This window comes from Stigmatopora nigra, chromosome 21, assembly GCF_051989575.1.
Source record: "Stigmatopora nigra isolate UIUO_SnigA chromosome 21, RoL_Snig_1.1, whole genome shotgun sequence".
In the NCBI taxonomy this organism is placed as follows: Eukaryota; Metazoa; Chordata; class Actinopteri; order Syngnathiformes; family Syngnathidae; genus Stigmatopora; species Stigmatopora nigra.
Window position 1 is genome coordinate 4,369,334 of NC_135528.1, and position 20,397 is coordinate 4,389,730.

The window sequence follows — 20,397 nt, forward strand, 5'->3', positions numbered from 1 at the left end:
CTTTTTAAATCAATTCAATTAACTGATCACACTAATACGGCAGCGTTACACAGAGGTGGGGGATATGACTCCATTCTATGACTTGGATTTGCTCTACTAAAATTAGACTTGATGTCATTAAAGTAGAATTACATGAATGGACAAGTAGTCTGTTTAGATTTGTTTTTTTCTGTACTAGGCAGTTGCCATTGGTTTTGTTTGGAGGTTTTTTTTAATAATGGAGGTATTAATGATCATATTCTTTGATAAAATTGTAAGACTTATTACTAATTACTGGCAAATATGTGAATTACTCCCACCTCTGCTATTCCCCGACAAGGCTTGTGCTTGCTATTGGTCTTCCAATCACTAACTTTTAACCTGTCATGAATAATCTCCTGCAATTCTTTAACATCGTGGATTAGGTTTTAGCTCTGCTTTTAGCATGATGGAATGAAAGCATCATTTTTAACCCGTATTTTGCATTATTGATGAATTTGCGCCTTTGGTATGATGGCAATCCTCCCACTTTTCCCTGTTAATTCTTCCTGGGCATGGATAACGCAATGTAACAGTCACATTTTGTTCTAATTAGTCACTGCTAATCCTGCAAAGGGGTCGGGGCTTTTCATTTTGGTGCGTTTACCACGATGGGTTGTTCCTTGGTGACGGCAGAGCGGCGTCCTATTGGTGCAAAGGGTTAATTTTGGGAAAACGGAGTGGGATGTCAATGGATAACATTAATAAACCATTGAAAATATAACTGAATTGTCAGTATTGGATAGACTGTGCATCCCACTCGTGACCAAAATGGCTTGGAGGAGAAAGTAAAAATATTGTGAAATACTGTGCAGGCTGTGACAACACTGTTTGCCTTTTTTAGATCTGCTGGAAGAGACTGAGAAGCTGATGAAGGAGAAGGTAGAGGTCCAACGTCAAGCCGAGAAGGAGAGCGCAGACTTGCTGAAACAGATGAAGGTGCTGGAAGCCGAGCTAGAGGAGCAGGTCAACCGGGTGATCGAGCTGGAGCAGGCCAGTAAAACCGAAACCGGGGATCTTCAGCAGCAAATCCAAGCTCTGGAGAAGCAGCTGGATAAGAACAGGCGCTTCCTTGATGTAAGCCACAAACACGCAAGGCGATTGGAAAGCAATTGGATTGAGTTGAGCCGCCATTTAAACTGGACTCGTTTTTTAGGAGCAAGCCGTGGACCGGGAACACGAGCGTGACGTCTTCCAAAATGAGATCCAGGAACTAGAGCGACAGCTAAAGAACCCGCAGAAGCTTCCCGGCGGCTCAGAGCAAAGAAGCCAACAGGTAATAAGAGAAGTCGGGAAGCTGGCTTTCACATTATATGACAACGACACCGTACAAAGCAACAATTGAGGCCATACTTTTATCTTTGCTTCGATGAACATGACACCAAAGTTGTTGACCTGCTAGAAGAGTCCAAAAGTAATGAATGAATGAATTCACTTGTCACATTGCAGTCATTAATAGACATTGAGTGTGAATGGGTCAGATTAGATTGAACATCAAAACGGAGGTTATTCATTGAGTCGAACTATTCAATAGAACATAACTCATTACCTTTTTACAAGTGAGTTAATGTGTAACAGTCACAAGTGTGTTGTTTAATGCCCTAACAATTTTGTTTGAAATTCAAATGCCTTGCATTGAAGGATTTGGTCATCTTTTCTAACAATAATTGTGCTTCCAACTCACAGGCTGAGAGCCAAGTGACGTCTTGCTTATTTTTGGGGCTTTGCTCTGCTCTGCTCTGCTTTGCTTTGCTCTGCTTTGCTTTGCTTTGCGCCCCCTCACTGGCTCACCTCTGTCCTTTTTTTGTTTTTGCCTTGGCGGTCTGTGCACCTTCACGCTCCTCCCGCCTTCTCTCTCCCTGGTCTTTGCAGGTGGACGGAGTGTTCTTAAAGGTATTGCTTCTTGTCGCTATATGTCTCCCCCCAAATCTCTGGAGAGCGTTTTGTGCAGGGTTGGGCAAAAAAAGGCTTTGTTGATAAGACTTCAATAGCAGTTTTTGATCATTTAATTAACTACCACAGTGTATACTCTCTAAATACTATACATATTCTGGACCTGGCTGGGAGTAAATAAGTTGATATATTTCATCCATCATATTGCAAATAGAGGAAGAAAATATTTTCAAGGTAAATAATATTACATTTGTGCATGTCAAACTTATTTGGAGTGGGTATATTATTGTATGAAGTATTTTTTAAATGATTCAAATTAGAGCAAATATTTGTTCATTTTGAATCATTCCAAATGTATTACTCCAAAATTGTTCCATTTGAAGTATTTGTTTATTGGGATAAAGAAAAATGGTCAAATCAATCATCATTCAAATATGCTAATATTTGACTGAATTGTGAATTCAATATGTAGAATTGGTAAATTCATGAATCCAAAATAAGGAGTTAAGGAATAATGTCTCTATTTCCAAATTACAATTGATCCCTTTAGCTCAAAAGTTTGCCCACCCCCGCTGTAGTGCCTTCAGTCTGAGCAGCCCGTCCCCTTGTTTCCTGTAGATATGTGCATATTTTTAGAGCGCGTCTTCCTATCCTGCCCTCAACTTGCTCTTCTTCCTTCACCTCCTTCAGATGGATCCTGCGACCCACCGCCTTTCCCCCGTTTAACAACCCTGTGGTTTGCCACCCTTGAATGAAATCTCTCTTTCTATCTCTCCCCTGCACTTGTTTCCTCCATCCAAACCCTCCCTCCCTCCTTCCTTTCTCAGGTGGATCAACCGACCTCCAAGCTAGCCGCCGCGCGTGCCGGCTACGCCACGTAGCCATCGCTTTCCTTGGAGCAAATCTATTCAATTCCTCCCCTCTTGCTCTCCCTGCCGCCAAACAGGTGGAACAGCTGAACTCTCAGTTGAAGGAGAAGGCGGACCGCTGCAGCGAGCTCCTGCTGGGCTCCGAGCAGCTGCGTCGCGAGCAGTCCGAGCGCGACCAGGAGATTGACAAGCTGGAGAGCCGAGTGCGAGAGCTGGAGCAGGCCCTGCTGGTCAGTGCCGAGTCCCTGGAGAAGGTGAGGGGGGATACGGGGAAACGCCGAGGGCGGGAGTGCGGCGGGAGGATGGCTCGTATTTAACTGCCTGCTGGCTGGTGGCTGCGGGAGGGAGAGATGGAGAAGAGGGAGGGGCTGCGCAAAGCCACAGAACAATGTCTAAGGCACTGGTGTCAAAGTGGCGGCCCGGGGGCCAAATCTGGCCCACTGCATTATTTTGCGTGGCCCGGGAAAGTCAATCATGAGTACCGACTTTCTGTTTTAGGATCAAATTAAGATGAAGGGTATAGATTGTATATTACATTTCCTGATTTTCCCCCTTTTGAATCAATAATTGTCATTTTCTATTCAATTTTTTTCTGTGTTTTTAGATAAAAAATCATCTAAAAATATATTTTAAAAAAATCTTAAATAGATTTCAACCACAATGGGGTAATCATTAAATTGAATTGTTATTATAAACAAGTACATAGAGACTTTAAAGTGTTTGCAATGAATGTACTATTTATTATTCTTTTCCTTAAAAAATGAATATGTATTTGTTCCTGGAAGTGTCTGACATGTCATTGTTTTTGTGTCTGTGAAAGGATGAAGAGAATCGGCGTCACGCATCGATCACAGAGGCCAAACAATCCAACTTGGAGGCTCAGTTACACACGGAAAGAGAAGCCCTGGAACGCAAAGAGAAGGAGGTAGGAGGTTCCACCATTCCTCTCACTCGTTTTCGCCTCACCGTGGCGGGGTCTCCCACAGATCTGTCATCTAGAGGAGCAGCTGGAGCAGTTCCGAGAGGAGCTGGAGAACAAGAACGAGGAGGTGCAGCAGCTCCACATGCAGCTGGAGATCCAGCGTAAGGAGATCTGCAGCCAGCAGCAGTTCTTGGAGACCAGGGAGAGCATGCTTCAGGTAACCTACACCTTACATTTGCATACTTTACATTGACATGGTTGGTCAAAAAATGCATTGAAGGAGCTGATATGGATATGCCTCTCACTTTCAAATCTCCTTTTTCATCAGGCTATTTTTAAGGGATGCTAAAGTGATATTTGAGTGCTTAGTACTTTATCCAATCAGGGCTCACAATTTTGTAAAAAAAAATACATGCTGTATGGTATTACCCTGGGATTTTTCCAATTTTTTTCTAATCACTGTGTGCACATGATAGCATAGTTTAGGCTAATGATAGATTTTAATGGGATGTTTGCTGAGAAATTCATCAAAGTATGAAACTTAACTGTAGGGAAAATGTATCTTGTCACTCAGAATATCTTGCTGTCAACACAAAGGTTGGCAGTGTTTTCACTTAAAAAATTCTGGTTTGTGTACTTTTAAAGTCAATTTATTTGAAGTATGCAATACTTTTTCTACCATGATTTTTCCCTACTACCGAATATATGTCTAAATTAAGGTTGTTAAGCACTGTGATGGTCAACAAACAATACTAGACTAGAATAGAAATGTGAGCCGTTTCCATGCCTGCCAGATCACTACGGAAACGTATGCGTTTAGTCACTGGTGGGACAACTCTATTTTTGTGACATGTTCATTCCATCACGTTATAATCTCTTGACTTTTGAAGGTGATGGAGGAGAAGGACAGGGCTATAGCACTTCTTAATGAACAGAACTCTAAGCTCCAACACTTGGAGAAAGCATCTGGCAACAAGGTAACGAGCCATGTCTATGCACGCCAGGAATAGAAGTCACAAAACCATCTACTATTGCTTGTGCGCATAGCTCCATGGTCGTGTGTGCTGTTTTCATATTTTTTGGTGACATCCATTTTTTTTTGGTGTTGTGTTTGTCTTTGGTAAGTAAATTCATGTCCTCGTTTTGTGGTGCCTTGTTCCAAATTTTTTGGACTTTCTGTGTTTTGGTTCATATGTAACACAGAGGTGGGCTCAACGGAAGTCGAAAGGTCTTGCTAAGTTAACTTGGTTAACCCATGGATGGGCAAACTTTTCAGCCGGGGGGTCACATTGACTTTAGAAATTTGACAGATGGGCCGGGTCATCACAAGATACGATACATATAAAAAAGTGCATCCGTTAACAGTATATATGAAACATAAACAAGGCCGTAGTTTGCCCATGTCTGGATTAACCCATTAGCTGCCATTGACGATGATAAGACGTACATTCCATTTTGACCGGAGAGGGCCGGCATCGAATCATCGTCTACGTGCCTCCTGCTCAACGTGGACGACTTTTTCCATTTTGCACCCACCTCTGTTATCATCTAACTCAATGTCCTAACTCGTTTTTACTCTAAAGGAGGTGGTGACATTTATTTTTTCTATAATGACTTACGATGTCCTGCTCATTTTTTTAGGGAATCGATCGACGGGATGCGCTAATAAACGACCTGGAGTCGCAGGTGGAGTGCTTCAAAAGCGAGCAGGAACGCCTCAAACGGAACAACGAGGAGGAACTGGAACAGCTGAACTCTGTCATTGAGAAACTTCAGCAGGAGTTGGTAAACATGGAGCGCAAGGAGGACGTGGAGGCCCACGCTGGAGAGCAATATGATGAGATGAAGCAGAGGATGGACACGGTCACCGGTGAGTTCAGCGCCCTCAAACTGGAACACGCCGAGCTGCTGGAGATCCACCAACGCTCGAAGGAGAGCGGAGAGAACTCTGAGGAACTCTCTGAGAGTCTAAGACAGAGGACAGCCAGCCTTTTGGTGGCCCAGGCCCAAGTCAAAGCTCTGGAAAAGAGCGCCGCGTCCAACGTAGATGAGCTCCAGGTCCGCATCCGGGAGCTGGAAAACCAGAATGACACCCAAGTACGGGAGAAGGTTGCCTCGGAGGTGGTGAACCAGATCACCCTGGAAGCCCTCCAGAAGCAGATATCCAAAGACCACTCACATGACAAGGTGAGGCAACTGAACCAGAAGCTTGGCGAACTGGAAACCAGTTTAGGAGGCATCGAAAGGAACGACAAGCACCGCAAACAGCTCCTCTCGAGATCCAGGGAGGAGTTGGCCGATTACGAGAGAAGATTGGTGGCACTGGTGGATCTTATGAGACTGGTGGTCGGCACGCATCCGACGATGACGGAAGATCTGAAGGTAAAATAGTTTAACGAAGGGCACTCGTCCAACATTTGTGCCGTAACAAACCATCTCTCTCTTTAAAGCAGGCCTCGGTGGCCCACCAAGCTCTCCTGTCAGATCTTCAACAGGCTAAAGAGGATTCCCTGGCTGCCAAAAAGCAGCTGGACCACCATGAGGAGGAATGCCACCATCTCAGGGAGCAACTCAAAGTAAGCACTCTAAAATCCAAAGCTATATTTTGCTGACACATTTCTTTCTCCTAGGACAAAACGGGAACTGTAGACAGACTTAAGGAGCAGCTTGAAAAGGTCTTTATCTGCTTTTTACCTATGCTGTAGAAGGTAGCAGACTGATAATTCTCCCGCATGTCTTCTCAGGCATCTTCTGAAGGAGCCAAGGAGACACAGGCACTCCGAGAAGAGCTAGCCAAGACCCAGAAGGAAGCGATGGTGGCTAAAGAAGATCTGAGCTCCTGCAAGGAAAACTTGGAGAAGCTCCAGGATCTCCTTGAGGTATGGATTTAGCATTCGCTGACAAAGGTGGAAGCTCTGATTCATGTAAAAAATATTGTTTTTGTTTTAAGGAGCGAGAATTGACCATTGCTGGTCTTAAAGAAGATCTCTTACACGTAAGTACAAAGGCTCCCTTTTTTTTTTAAAGCCTAGAATTAATACTGCATGTTCATATCCAGGTCAAAGCTGAAGAGAACAATGCAGAGAGGACACGCCTTCTCCAGGACCTCCAAGAGGTCCAAAGCAATGCGGACGCCAGCAAAGACCAAGTGGACAGCTACAAATCCCAAAATGAGAGGCTCAATGATGACATTAAAAAGCAAGAACTTTCTATTTCTGAACTTCAAGATGAGCTCCGAGAGCTCCAAAAGAACTTGGAGGTCACAAGAGAAGAAGTTAGCAGCTACAAATCCCACAATGAGAAGCTCCAGGAAGACATCCAGCACCGTGAGGTTTCTATTTCCAAGCTGAAAGAGGAGCTCCAAGAGGTGAGAGAAAATCATCATACATCCACCAAAGAAGTCAACAGTTACAAATCCCACATTGTGAAGCTCCAGGAGGACGTCAGAGTTAGTGAAAATTCCACTAGTCGATTGGAAGAAAAGCTCAAGGAAGTTCAAGGTAACATGGATACCACCAAAGAAGAACTTGACTGTTACAAATCCCGCAATGAGAAGCTCAACGAGGAGATCCAGCAACAAAAGGTCACTATTTCCAAGATCCAAGAGGAGCTCCTGAAGAACCTGGACTCCACCAATGAACAAGTAAGTAGCTACAAATCCCACAATGAGAAGCTCATCGAGGAGATCCAGCAACAAAAGGTCATTATTTCCCAGCTTGAAGAGAACATCCAGAAGAACGTAGAATCCACCGATGAGCAATTAAGCAGCTACAAATCTCACAATGAGAAGCTCAAAATGGACGTCCAGGTATGTGAGGAATCTATATTGAAGCTTAAAGGAGAACTTCAGGTAGGACAGAAGGATTTTGACTCCACCAAAGAAGAACTGGACAATTATAAGTCCTTCAATGAGAAGCTCCAGGACGATGTTGAAGCTCGGGAGATCTCCATTTCGAAACTCAAAGAGGATCTCCAAGAGGTCAATAAGATGGTGGATTCTACTCAAGAACTGAAAAGTTACAAATCGCAAAATGAAAAGCTTCAGGAGGATCTTCAGGTGCATGAGCTTTCTATTACTAAATTAAAACAGGAGCTCCAAGAATCCCAAAAGACAATGGAGTCCACCAAAGAAGAACTGGAAAGTTACAAATCCCACAATGAGAAGATCCAGGAGGAGATCCAATCCCGTGAAGCCACCATTTTAAATCTCAAAGTGGAACTCCAAGAGCTCCAGAAAAACGTGGACTCCACTCTTCAACTACGGAGCGCCAAATCTAATAATGAGGAGCAGGGACTTGATGAAGGTGGCGTTTTCAAGCTGAAAAAAGAACTTCAGGAGCTCAAGAAGTTTGCCGACACCACCAAAGAAGAACTGAGAAATTCCAAATCCCACAACGAGAAGCTCAAAGTTGAGCTCCGCGAGGCGCGAGCAGCTGCCACAAAGGCGACTCGCTCCTCCTCCTCGGCGTCTCCTTCTCCCGTCGCCTCCCCTCAGCCTTTCTCCTCCTCTTCCCAAACCAAGAGGAAAGCGAGCGGCAAACTGCCTCTTCCCAAAGTGAGCAAAGAAAAGGCCACGCCCCTTTCACGAAAAGCCATCACACCCTCCGCAAGTCCCGAGCCTGGCGCCTCCGACGCCACTACCCAGACGGCCGCCGACGAGGACCTCATAGACGTCGTGGGCGAGTTCCGGGAGAAGGTGGTCCAGATGCGGGAGCTTCACGCGGCTGAGATCTTGGACATGGAGGCCCGGCACATATCGGAGAGCGACGCCCTGCGCCGTGACGTGCAACACCTGGAAGAGGAGTGCAAAACACTGAAAGTTGTTATTGACAAGCTACGCATCTCCGAGGTGAGCTCGGTGATGGATCCGTACAAATGATGGTAAAGCGTTCCATTGCCAAGTGGCAACAATATTTGCAGAAATTCTGATCAAATTCTTTTTTTAGGTACCCTCATCGAGGCAAGATCGACCCCAGTCACTGTTCAAAGATGGCTACACCAGTGGTAAGGTCAATCTTTACCACATTGATGAACAATGCTAGCGTGTTTGTTTGTTTTCGTCCTTGACACAGACAGCAGTTCGGACTACAGCCAGAGAACCGGATGTGATCATCCCGGTGGGCTTCAGCAGGAGTTTAGGGCCACGCCCGAAGGTGCTGGAAGAGATGCTGATGATTCAGCGTTACCCGACAGGATCAAGGTCTTGATTATTGCTTAAAACTTCCATTGTGAGCTTCCACTGTGACGCAAAGTGTTTCCTCCGTGCAGTCGTTACTGCGGGAAGTCCACCAGGAGGGCATGCAAGTCTTGTCGTTGTCGGATCTTCCCGTTTTGGATGGCGACCCGGGCGGCACCTCAAACGTGTGGCTGAAGCAGAGGGACGCTTTGTTTTCTACTGTGGAATCACTCAAAGGGCTCATTGCTCACATGCAGACCAAACAGGTTTGGGTTTTTTTGGGGAAAGTTTTCCTATTTCCAAGGCACGAATCAATGGAGACTGCTATTATGTTGTTCTAGATGTCCGGCGATTCTGCTGATTGGCGCGCTGAACTCTTGGAAGCGGTGCGCCAAGTGTTTGTGAAGGAACGCGGCGTGCTCAAGAGTACCCTCTATGGCCAGTTGGACATGGTTGACACCAGTGACGCCGTCATACATCTTAACCAGTTGGAGCTCAAGATTGCTGAGCAGGTGAACAAGATGATATCTCAGATGTGTTTCATTGCCATCTTATTGTTGGTCTTTTCTTAATTGTGTGCAGGATGCTCAACACAAAGAGGCCATGAGTTCTCTCCATGACGCAGACCGCTCCAGCTTAATGGCTGAGATTTATCATCTCCGGGTTCAGCTGGATCACCTTCATCAAGGTGAGGAGTTGATTGGTTTTCACGTGTGATGAGATTAGCACCATGTGAAAAGAAAGAGCTGTTTAATTTCCTCTTTTAGGAGCACGACCCACCGCCAGGGAGCAGCGAGGGGGTGGCGACGCCGACGGCGCGGGCCGCAATGATAGGTTGCTGTTGGAAGAGCTGAAAGGAGAATTGTCCCAGACCAAGTTGGAACTGGAGACCATGCTCATGTCACAACACAAGCACCTTAAGGAACTCGACACACTCAGGTTAAAATGGTGGAAACACAAAAAGTGCTTTGCATCACTTTTTTTTTGATTGAATGAACCAAAGATATCATATATGAGACTAGATGTCTTACGCATTGGGCGCACCAATCGATGTAAATGTCGTTACTGGTTGGCTGTCTTAAGGACACATTTGGTCAATTAACATTAAAGTCAATAGGCAATGTGTTTTACATTTCTCAATTCTCAAACGGCTTCATTTTTCATAAATGTTGGAAATTTAGTAGTTTTACTGCTCATTTAAAATAGAAACATAAGCCATAATGTACAACCATGTAAAAGCTGTTGTAAACCATACTATGGTCTACTAAGAATTCAACAAATTAACATTTTATTGCAATGCGTACACCAGTGACTTACAGCGCTATGAAACATTTGGTAGCTAAAGTTTTTTTTTTGTTTTGGATTGTTTTTAGGGCTGAAGTATCACAGAAGGCCTCCGAGGTGGACGTGCTGAACGAGCAGCTGTTGGAGGAAAGCCGCAAAGGTCGCGAACTTCAGTGGACCGTGGAGAAGGAGCGCTGTCGTGCGGGAAGGAGTGAGGAAAATGCTCAGGAACAACTGGAGGTGAGATTGCCCCTACCCAAAAGCAGTCGCAACCCGTTTTTGACTTTGACTTTCTTTCCAAGGACTTGAACTTGGCTTTGGAGGAGCAGAAAAACCAAGCAGAACAACTGACGGCCGCCTTAGAGCAGGAAAGGCAGGAGTCGGCCCGTCTATGTCAACAAGCCGAGAAGGAGAAACTGGGCCTTCAAAGGCGTCTCCAGGAGCTCCGAGTCCAACTGGAGACCGAGCAATCCAAATCCCAGGAGATGAGGGCTGCACTGGACACGGCCAAGGAGCTGCGCTTAGGTGGAGGCTCGGCTAGCCAGCAAGAGGACATTCTTGAAGAACTTCACAATGAGTTGGATGACAAGCAAGCGCAGGCAAGTGGAGAGGCCTTTTAAGGAGAAAAAATTGTGGATTTCCGATAAGTGACGGTGCCAGAGATGACTGTACATTTTTTTACTCCAGGTCTTGGATCTCCTTGGCGAAATAGAGGCTGCCAAGTTAGAGGTTCTGAGAAAAGACCAAGAGTTAAACCAAGTGAACCTCGAATCCAAGCAGAGCCACGAGGCTTTGCTAGATGTCCAAGCCAGGCTGGAGAGGGTGGAATCCCGGCTATCGGAGACCAGGAACCAGCTGGCGACTGAGGAATCCCGCCGGAGGAAGCTGCAGGAGGAAAAAAAACTGGAGGAGAGCTCCGCTCGGGACAGCGGCGGCGGCGGATGGGGGACACCGCGTGCCCACCACCAACACCACCACGGGCCTTGGCGCACGGCAGACGCCGTCTTGGGGAAACTGCACCTCCTCGCCTCCAAGATCCGCGGCGTGGCTTGCGACGGCGCGGCCCAAATCACCGAGGATGAGCTATCCCTGCTCCGGTCCAGTGTCGATGATGTCATCAGCATGCTGCAGCAATCTCCGGGCCTCCCTTCCATCAACGAGGTTAGCGCGAATGCCCATAATGCATTAAGGTACCCAAAGGAGGAACAATTTTCCACTTTTCCTTTGTTACCCTTCCAATCAGAGCGCCATCCTCTTGGCGGGAGGTTCCTCTTCGGGCTCCTCCCTGACCGAGCGTCTCCTCCGTCAAAATGCCGAGCTCACAGGTTTCGTGGGCCGCTTGACGGAAGAGAAGAACGACTTGAGGAACCAGACGCTGAGCCTCGAGGAACAACTCCGCTGCTGTCGGCACGCCGGCGACACGGTAAGTGGGACCACCACCACGCCGCCGATGATTTATTCCGGATTGACCGAACGTCCACCTCTGATTCCAAATACCAGTCCGGCGGACGGAAAGAAGCGTCCGGGCCGGACTTAACCGACATGGCGATGCTCACTCGAGAAAAAGAGACCTGGAGTCAAGAGAAGGTCCGTTTGGAGAAGGCTTTGGATCAGGCCCTCGCTCAGGTGGCCCGACTCAAAGGGGAGATGAGGAGCGAAATGCTGAGGGAAATAACTGGACCAGAGGCAGACAATGCCTTGCTGAAGGTCAGACCATTCAAACCACACATGCTACAAGACCTTTTCTAGTGGACTGTGTCCTTAGTTTGGACTTTTGTGTCCGCGCAGAAAATGTACGGTCGATATCTGCGCTCCGAGAGTTTCCGGAAGGCTCTGATCTACCAGAAGAAGTACCTGCTGCTCCTCTTAGGAGGCTTCCAAGAATGCGAGGAAGCCACTCTGGCGCTGCTGTCCCGCATGGGAGGACGGCCCCTGGACGGACCACGGGGCCAACGCGGGAGGGGGCTAACGCGCTTCCGCTCGGCCGTGCGCGTCTCCATCGCCCTTTCCAGGTCAGACAATGCACTAAAAAAAAATGAATGGACTTTTTGCCCAGCTTGTTTTTTTTGTTCTCTTCTCTAGAATGCGTTTCTTGGTCAAACGATGGCATAAAACCACAGGCACGTCCAACATTTGCTGCATTTCCCAGAAAAGTGACACCACACGGATTATTGGTAAAAAAATATATATTGGGAGGAGCTACATCTCAACACAAGGGGTGTGTTGACACAATTTTTATTTGATCTTTAGGCACCGACGAGAGAGATCACCTCCACCCTGGCGTCGACGTCTTCCGGGAACGAGGAGGGAGCTCAAGCAGGGGACGAAGTGGGCGAGAATCCCCCAGATCGCCCGGCTCCGCTGCACAGCACAGGTAAGGCGAGATCCCAGAAGCGTCAGGCTGAGGCCGAACCACGTCTCTTCCCATTCACGTTCCGTCCCTCACTCGTTGAAGGTTTCACGCGGCTGGAGACCAAGGGATGCTGACTTGCTCCCACCTGCAGAGCTATGACCCTGACCGGGCCCTCACCGACTACATATCCAGACTGGAGGCCCTTCAGAGGAGATTAGGGAGCGTCACACCAGGTCCTCCTCGCTTATTTGCACCATGCCGCGCGTATACCACCGTTTTTAATGCATTTTTTGTTGCAGGTGCCTCATCTTCACTCGCACCACTGCACTTCAGCTTGAGAAGATAAAATGCCGAACAAAACGACATGAGTTGCCTTTTACCATGAAAACTGTTTTTTTCCCCACATGGACCAAAATGATTTTGTCTTTTTCTTCGGAAATACACAAAAAAATATCAGTGTGCACTCGAATGACGTGTAATTTAATTCAATCAGAAGTGATGTACATTTTGTTTATGGGTAATTTAAGCAATGGTTTCCTGAGATTAATTTATGTTTATGTTTGCGCGGGTGATGGTTGGCTGAACTGGATTCTTCTATGTACTTGATTTGTTTCAAGGCCTGAACACTATTTGTAGAGAGCCTATTTTTATAGATGCTTTTCTGGCTATTTTGTCAAAAACAAATAAAGGAGAAGATTTCAGTTCGTCTTTTTTTTTGAAAATACCAATTGTTTAGGTTAACCCATATGCTATTTTCAGGTTGACAACATTTTACAAAACAATGACAGAAGCTCTGAATCATTTCCACTTTTAAAAATGTATTTTTAACTTACTCTTTTTTTGTTACCTTACAGAATGAAAGACACTCAACATTTCACAACTATATTCCACAATTTACAGGGTCATTGAAGGCATCGTGATTTGCAGTCTTCTATCCAAGCATGCTTGGACACAAATAGTGGTCCATTTAATGTGAAAATTTCTTTTCACTTCCAATTGGTCAAGGTTTTCTTCTCTTGTATGCAATGATGGGATTGTTAGGGGTGTGTATCATCGTGGTGTAGTTCACAGTTGGAAAGTAACCGTCCACCAGGTCGAATTCGTACAGACGCAACATCGTGGACCAGATGGTTTTGATCTGTACGTAGGCAAAATTCTCACCGATACAGCGATGTCGTCCTGAAAAATGGAGAAAAATAAAATCATATGTTGTTCCAGGGATTGATTTTGTTGTTTTCCAAACCTGCTCCAAAGGGCACATAGGCAAACTTCTCTCCGGCGGCGGGGTTATCATGAAGGTAGCGTTCTGGGTCGAAGCTCATCCTCTCTTGCCACGTGTCCCGCAGACGGTGGTTGACAGTCGGCGAGACGCACACTTGGTGTCCCGCGGGTATGGTGTAACCTGATGCCGTCTACGGGAAAAAAAAGGTATTATCGTCCTGAACTCTTAAATTGTTAGTCCGTCTCCATCAATGTCCTTACCTGAGTAGATCGGGCCATCCTCATCATGGTCATGATAGGCGGGCGTAATCTCAGGGTTTCCTTCAAGCAGCGCTCCAATAGGTTCAGCTCCTTCAACTGAAGAATTTGTCAATATCAAATTTTGTAATCTTATTATTATTATTTTTTTAAGATGGCCGTACCTGGTCGAGGTGGAGGGGCGGTAGGGTATCACCGCATACGGCCTTCTGCTCGGCGTAGCAGTGCTCCTGCACGGCTTTATCTCTGGCCAGGAAGAAGCCCAACCAGGCACTGGTGGTGGACGACGTATGCTGACCGGCCAGTAGGAGGCCAATGAGGAGGCCGGAGATCTCGTCGTCTGATAGTGGACGTCCGTCCCTTTGGGGCGGGGTCAAAAAAAAGTGCATTGAACAACTATGGAACCTGGATGAACTTATTTTTTCTTACTTGTAAGTGGCGTCCACCAGCGTCTGCAGGATGTCATCTACTTTCTCCCCGGAGCGTCTTCGCTTCTGGATCACCTTGAAGAAGATGTTCTTGATCTCCCGGTGAGCTCGATCCCGCTTTCTAAAGTAGAAAAAAAGTGTCTTAAGAGGGTGTGTTGTGCCAGGGCACCACCAGAAGGCGCTTCACCTGAAGCTGGGTAGTGGCAGCCATCCAGGAAGGAGCCAAGCGGCGTGACTGAAACCTCCATCCAGGTCGGCGTAGAGCTGAGCCACGTGCTCGTCCAGGAGGTCGCGGATCTCCTGGCCGTGAAGGCAACTGCTGGCTGTCAGGATGATGAGCTCGGATAATGCTTCAAAGAGATCTGAAAGATTTTGGAGATGTTTGGAAATGCGCCAAAAGCGTCGGTAAGTCGATGACTTACTTCTCTGGCCGCTGTCTCCCCATCTCTGAAAATACTCCATGGTCTCCTGCTCGATGATTTTGACATGTTCTTTAAATCGGGCGATGTTTAGGCCTGTCTTCAGCATCTTCTTTTGTTCCAGAAATATCTGAATGGACGTCCGAGGTGAGATGTTTTTCGTCTCAACCACGACTGGCGATGGCGACTTACTGGGTTGGCTACGTCGTAGGCGACGCCTTTGCCGAAGACTGGAGTAGTGAGTCGGGAGTAGACGTCTTCTGCATTTAGGTCCTCGTTCTTGCTGTTGAAGAGCAACGTGGCGGCGTCGCTTCCCAGAAGGTACGTGAAGGTTTTACCAACCATTGTAAAGCTGAAAACGGGTCCGTACTGCAGAAGATCAGGAATTCTATTGAGCTATTTCAAAGCTAATTAGGTCCATAGGACCGAATATATAATTTATAAATGTTGTCTTACATCTGCTATAATTTTGTATATACATTTTAATGACATACTATATCCTATATCACTAATCATATTATCTGTCCACTTCTACTTACTTTTTCATAGGCATTCTCCAAAAAATCAATAGGACTTTTGCCAAATGCAACAGCATGACCCAAAAAGGGGACATAGGAAGAGATGTAAGGTGGGTATTTCTGTTATAAAAGAAAAGCACACATTAGGATTCAAGCGTCACTTTGACAAACTTTAATGGGACTCACCACACTTTTGTCAGAAGTTCGTCTGAGAAGTATTTTGCTGTAAAAGTATCCCATTGTGAGAATGATAGTAGTAACGGCCAGGATCAAGGAAGGGAGGTTCTCGTTCATTTTGCCAACGGTGTCTTCGAGCAGCCTGGTGCTCATTTGATACAAATGCATGGACATGCTTAAAGTTTTGGAATCTTTAGTAGGCGAATCGCGGATTAAAAGTTAGCCAGCCTCGCGTCAAAATTGTTGGACCACCAGTGTTACTGCCTCAGCATCTCTACCTGTCAACGACTGACCCGCCCACGCCTGACCAAAAGAGGAATCGGATTGGCTGTTAACTTTGTGTTTGTCAATAACCTCCTCTTGTGATTGGGTGCTTCCCTCTGAACCGATCTCGGGCGTTATGATGTCATCACGTGTTCAAATAGTACCGATCTTAAAATGTCTTTATTTATTATTATTGTTATTTGTTCTTAACAAAATCTATTTTTTTATACACATAAGTCAGGTCATAGCAACTTTCTCACAAAATATACAGTATTTGATCATCTAAAATATTTCTTAGCCAATTTCTTTCCGGACCTAATTATTGTTGCACCGCCGGTTGCTCACGTTTTTGCAGCACTATTTTTTTCTTGCAATATCAACATTATCGTGGACGTAAATGTATGTATTCATTATATTTTCCACACTTGATTACAGTAAAATATAACGCGCATAAATCGACGGAATAAATCGTCATAATTGCTTCACGTTAGCTGTGATCTTAGACAGTAAAAACTCGGCTGTCAACACCTGCAAACTAGTAAGTGCCATGATAATAATTCACCATGAATCAGCACTACATCGCATTGTTTCGACTCCACTTAATAAGTTGATGACATTTTTATTTTTAATTCCTCTGTCTTTGTAATTGATTATTCATGCATGTGCTGTCAAAACAGAAACAACCCAATGTGATGGAAAAACCTGTAGAAGAAACCGTTCCAAAAATGACAACTGAGGCTCCAATTAAAGGGGAAGCAGCCCTCAAACCAGAGTGAGTCATTCCAAAGTTCAAAACTGTATGTAATCCCATATACTAAGTATTACAAATTAGTTCCATTTGATTAAACGAATGAGATATGTAATGCATGAACATGGCCACAAAACGATGTCACTTAACCAACCACACCCACCCCTTTGTGGCATTTGCAGATTTATCACCAGCAAAGACAAATTCCACGAGTTCCTCGACTCAGAGTGGCGAAACACAAAAGGAGACGAGAAAAGTGATCCCACAGAGGAGCCAGATCGAAAAAAAGTCAAATTAGATGCCGTGGAGCTGGACAAAGGCGCCAAGCCGGACGGCAAACGTCTCAGAGGGCAGAACAAGTGGAGACCGCATAAGAAACCCACGTCCTACGATGAAAAAAGGCTTTGCACCTCGGTTATTCAGGTAGGTTATGCAAAGCAACCTAGACATTTCCTAAAACCCGGGCATATAACCTAGTATTTCAAATATTCCATTTTCTGTAATACTGAATATCTCCCTTTTTTCAACTCGTCAGGGTGAGGGTAAAGGCGATTGTCCCTTTGGCGACAAGTGCCGCTTTTACCACGATGTCGCCGCCTACGTGGCGAGCAAGCCCGCCGACCTCGGCAAACGCTGCCACGTCTACGACACCTACGGGAAGTGCACCTACGGCCTCTATTGTCGCTTTGCCGGGGCGCACACCACGGCTGACTTGAAAAGCGCCGAAAACGCGGACGTGGTGAAAAGCTACGAAGGCCGCACACCGGTGCGGAATGTCCTCAGTAAGGAACTTCAGAATCAACTACGAAAGCATTCGGTCGCATTTACGAAATCGGACCAGTACCTGAAGACGCTAAATGAAAAGAAGGATGGAAAGAAACAGAACAATGGTAAGAAGGTAGCTTAGTTTCAGCATGTAAGATAGTGGGATTCAAATGAGGGATTCCAAAATTATTCATCGGGCATGCATTTTTCCAGGCACAGCTGATTTAAAGGCAGATCCAATTGTGGAGACTAAGACTGAATCTACAGATGCCGAAAAACTGGTAAATTCTACTTTGTGATGCAACCATATACTTAGTGATATGGAATTTTGTATACAACAGACCCACTTTAGTGCTCAATTTTTTTAGACATATCGAATTGTTAATATACAGACAAAACATGCAATTAGCATGCGCAGATGCCACACTTAAACGTGTCAAAAATCAATTATTTTCAAAATGAAATTCATTTTTTTGAGTGTTATCCAAGCCTAATTCCATTTTTTTTTACAGGCGGACTCAGAGAAAACATCCACTGCGACAACTGTGGGTGCATTGACCGACGTCGATATCATCAAGTTGCGAGGCTGTGAAAAAAAGCAGGTATCTATTAATCCCCTCGCCTGAGAAATATTTTCAAGTCCAAACAATGAGTTTTTAATAAGCATCTTTATGGATTTGAAGGTGGATTTCAAAGACAAACTCTACCTCGCCCCACTTACAACCGTAAGTGCTGCAACAGTGAACGTCGTGTCACTCTGGGCAGATTTTCTATGTGAGTCTTAATGTTTTTGCTTCAGTGTGGCAACCTGCCATTCCGCCGCGTGTGCAAGCGCTTTGGAGCCGACATTACTTGCGGCGAGATGGCCATGTGCACCAAACTTCTTCAGGGACAGCAGTCCGAGTGGGCGCTTCTCAAGAGACACGAGAGTGAAGATCTCTTCGGAGTCCAGGTGGCCGTTGCTGCAAATCGTCGCAAAATCTCCTTCAAATACACTCACTGACACACTGGGTTTCAAACATAACAAAAAAATCAGGTGGAGGGCTGTTTCCCCGACACCATGACCAGAGTGGCCGAGCTCATCAACAACAACACAGACGTGGACTTTGTGGACATCAATTCTGGATGTCCAATTGACCTTGTTTATAAGAAGGTCAGTGGTTATTTCTTTATTTATTTATTTTTTCATTATATCAACACAGTAAAATATGCTCTTGTTTTCTGATCCCCAGGGCGGAGGCTGCGGCTTGATGACTCGCACCCGCAAGTTTGAGCAGATCATCCGGGGAATGAACTATGTGAGTGTGTAAGATGAATTTGTGGGATTTTTTTTTGGAGGGAGTCAATATTTTTTTCCCACTGTGCATTAACCTCAGTGTCGGTCTGCAGAAAATCCCCACCATTTGACTTTCCTGTGTGAGGCTCCAGTTTTTTTTACCTAGTTCTACAATGTCTTGTGTGTCTTGTGTCTGTCTTGCTACTGCAACCAAGTAATTTTCCAAAGACAGGATGAACTAAAGTTCTAACGTAACCTACAGGTGCTGGACGTCCCTTTAACAGTGAAAATCCGCACCGGTGTCCAGGAGAAGAACAACATTGCACATAAACTCATTCCAGAGATGACCAATTGGGGAGTCTCTCTGATCACGGTGATTATTTTTTTCCTCTACATTTTTTTTTGTGTAAAACAAAAGTGTTCTAACAGATTTCCCCCCTGCACCCGTGCCATCATTTAGCTGCATGGTCGTTCCAGGGAACAGCGCTACACCAAGGTTGCCGACTGGGACTATATAACTACCTGCTCCAAGTTGGCCAGCCCCATTCCACTCTTTGGTATATTAATGCCTGTTTTTGGCATTGATATTATAGATTTATATGGAGCAAATGCACTAAAATAAAATGAATTATTGTAGGTAATGGGGATATTCTGTCCTATGAAGATGCTATGAGGGCCAAAGAGACTGGTGTTTCTGGAATAATGCTCGCAAGGTTGGTGTCTTTTTTTATTAGAAACCTTAATCACTGTCCTGGTAAGGCAATTGGACAACAGATTGTACAGGTCATATGGTCATATTGTCTTTATTTGCCAGGGGTGCTCTGGTAAAGCCGTGGCTCTTCACGGAAATCAAGGAGAGCCGTCACTGGGACATCTCGTCATCCGAGCGCCTCGACATTCTACGGGACTTTAGTAACTACGGTCTGGAGCACTGGGGCTCGGACACTCGTGGCGTGGAGAAGACACGCACTTTTCTGCTGGAGTGGTTGTCTTTCTTGTGCAGGTAGTACAAATAAAGGCCCCTAAAATGTTGAAAAACAAACACTCAAAAGGGGAAAATTGGATTTCAGGTATATTCCAGTGGGTCTGTTGGAACGAGTGCCAGTGAAGATCAATGAGAGGCCTCCTTACTACATGGGGAGGAATTTCCTGGAGTCGCTGATGGCAAGTCAAAATGTCGGAGACTGGGTTCGTATCAGGTGGGTGGCAAATCTCTTTGAGTGACTTTGGCAATGTAGAAAAAAGTCCCAACAAATGTGTTGTGTTACCAAGACCCTCAATCATTGTATATTTGCCTTGCAGTTTTAAAGTTGCTGCTATTTATTCATTGCTGGTATTCATGATGTTCACCTTTTTGTTTTTATTATTCTTTCTCTTCCAGTGAAATGCTACTTGGACCTGTGCCCCCAAATTTTAATTTCTTACCCAAACACAAAGCCAACTCCTACAAGTGATTTTGTTTGTTTTTTTCCCTCCTCACCTGACGATCAACTGCAAAATTTAGTTTGTCCAAGTTAAAAAGAATTAAGTGTGTGGTGTGCTATGCAGATTTCATTTATTTTTGACTGTAAAAAAAACATTATTTGAGACTATTGGACTGTGCCATAAAGCCACACATGAATCATCAATGTCATTTTGTGTCAATTCAAAGTCTTTAATTAGCTTAGCATGCATGTTGTTGGGATGTGGGTGGAAAGTACCTGGAGAAAACTCACAAACTACATAATCTGAATTCACAGTTTTAAAAATATGAGGCATACATTTTCACCGCTCTCCACCATGCTGTCAAATAAGCAAATGTTAACCTC

General features: G+C 45.3%; 3 protein-coding genes across 7 annotated transcripts in view; 2 read left to right on the forward strand and 1 right to left on the reverse strand.

Moving 5' to 3' along the window:
* The window catches only part of akap9 (A kinase (PRKA) anchor protein 9), a 29,818-nt gene extending 16,602 nt beyond the window's left edge, over nucleotides 1-13,216 (forward strand). For 4 of the 5 annotated variants that reach the window (XM_077743188.1, XM_077743190.1, XM_077743189.1 and 1 more), the window contains 28 exons: nucleotides 863-1,095; nucleotides 1,175-1,294; nucleotides 2,858-3,034; nucleotides 3,601-3,705; nucleotides 3,767-3,919; nucleotides 4,593-4,679; nucleotides 5,344-6,084; nucleotides 6,153-6,278; nucleotides 6,333-6,377; nucleotides 6,447-6,581; nucleotides 6,653-6,697; nucleotides 6,761-8,551; nucleotides 8,649-8,706; nucleotides 8,775-8,902; nucleotides 8,971-9,144; nucleotides 9,220-9,390; nucleotides 9,461-9,566; nucleotides 9,646-9,817; nucleotides 10,252-10,402; nucleotides 10,465-10,761; nucleotides 10,850-11,323; nucleotides 11,406-11,585; nucleotides 11,663-11,869; nucleotides 11,951-12,174; nucleotides 12,245-12,336; nucleotides 12,413-12,536; nucleotides 12,618-12,748; nucleotides 12,815-13,216. In XM_077743188.1, coding sequence (XP_077599314.1) covers nucleotides 863-1,095; nucleotides 1,175-1,294; nucleotides 2,858-3,034; nucleotides 3,601-3,705; nucleotides 3,767-3,919; nucleotides 4,593-4,679; nucleotides 5,344-6,084; nucleotides 6,153-6,278; nucleotides 6,333-6,377; nucleotides 6,447-6,581; nucleotides 6,653-6,697; nucleotides 6,761-8,551; nucleotides 8,649-8,706; nucleotides 8,775-8,902; nucleotides 8,971-9,144; nucleotides 9,220-9,390; nucleotides 9,461-9,566; nucleotides 9,646-9,817; nucleotides 10,252-10,402; nucleotides 10,465-10,761; nucleotides 10,850-11,323; nucleotides 11,406-11,585; nucleotides 11,663-11,869; nucleotides 11,951-12,174; nucleotides 12,245-12,336; nucleotides 12,413-12,536; nucleotides 12,618-12,748; nucleotides 12,815-12,861 — 6,494 coding nt within the window. In that variant the 3' untranslated portion in view covers nucleotides 12,862-13,216. The remainder of the gene's footprint in view (nucleotides 1-862; nucleotides 1,096-1,174; nucleotides 1,295-2,857; nucleotides 3,035-3,600; nucleotides 3,706-3,766; nucleotides 3,920-4,592; nucleotides 4,680-5,343; nucleotides 6,085-6,152; nucleotides 6,279-6,332; nucleotides 6,378-6,446; nucleotides 6,582-6,652; nucleotides 6,698-6,760; nucleotides 8,552-8,648; nucleotides 8,707-8,774; nucleotides 8,903-8,970; nucleotides 9,145-9,219; nucleotides 9,391-9,460; nucleotides 9,567-9,645; nucleotides 9,818-10,251; nucleotides 10,403-10,464; nucleotides 10,762-10,849; nucleotides 11,324-11,405; nucleotides 11,586-11,662; nucleotides 11,870-11,950; nucleotides 12,175-12,244; nucleotides 12,337-12,412; nucleotides 12,537-12,617; nucleotides 12,749-12,814) is intronic. The other variant, XM_077743187.1, reaches the window with a different exon arrangement.
* Nucleotides 13,217-13,313: 97 nt separating this feature from the next.
* Nucleotides 13,314-15,832, reverse strand: cyp51 (cytochrome P450, family 51). Its single transcript, XM_077743196.1, has 10 exons — nucleotides 15,546-15,832; nucleotides 15,381-15,479; nucleotides 15,034-15,210; nucleotides 14,845-14,971; nucleotides 14,610-14,784; nucleotides 14,424-14,543; nucleotides 14,159-14,354; nucleotides 13,998-14,093; nucleotides 13,759-13,927; nucleotides 13,314-13,694 (listed from the first exon to the last, which is right to left on the reverse strand). The coding sequence occupies exons 1-10, from the start codon at nucleotides 15,708-15,710 to the stop codon at nucleotides 13,516-13,518; spliced, it is 1,503 nt and encodes a 500-aa protein (XP_077599322.1). The 5' UTR covers nucleotides 15,711-15,832; the 3' UTR covers nucleotides 13,314-13,515.
* A 120-nt stretch (nucleotides 15,833-15,952) lies between these two features.
* On the forward strand, nucleotides 15,953-20,217 carry dus3l (dihydrouridine synthase 3-like (S. cerevisiae)). Its single transcript, XM_077743201.1, has 16 exons — nucleotides 15,953-16,338; nucleotides 16,478-16,572; nucleotides 16,731-16,971; nucleotides 17,084-17,438; nucleotides 17,527-17,594; nucleotides 17,826-17,915; nucleotides 17,997-18,038; nucleotides 18,113-18,265; nucleotides 18,350-18,466; nucleotides 18,546-18,611; nucleotides 18,852-18,962; nucleotides 19,050-19,146; nucleotides 19,227-19,302; nucleotides 19,404-19,592; nucleotides 19,660-19,788; nucleotides 19,971-20,217. The coding sequence occupies exons 2-16, from the start codon at nucleotides 16,493-16,495 to the stop codon at nucleotides 20,041-20,043; spliced, it is 1,887 nt and encodes a 628-aa protein (XP_077599327.1). The 5' UTR covers nucleotides 15,953-16,338; nucleotides 16,478-16,492; the 3' UTR covers nucleotides 20,044-20,217.
* Nucleotides 20,218-20,397: the final 180 nt, after the last annotated feature.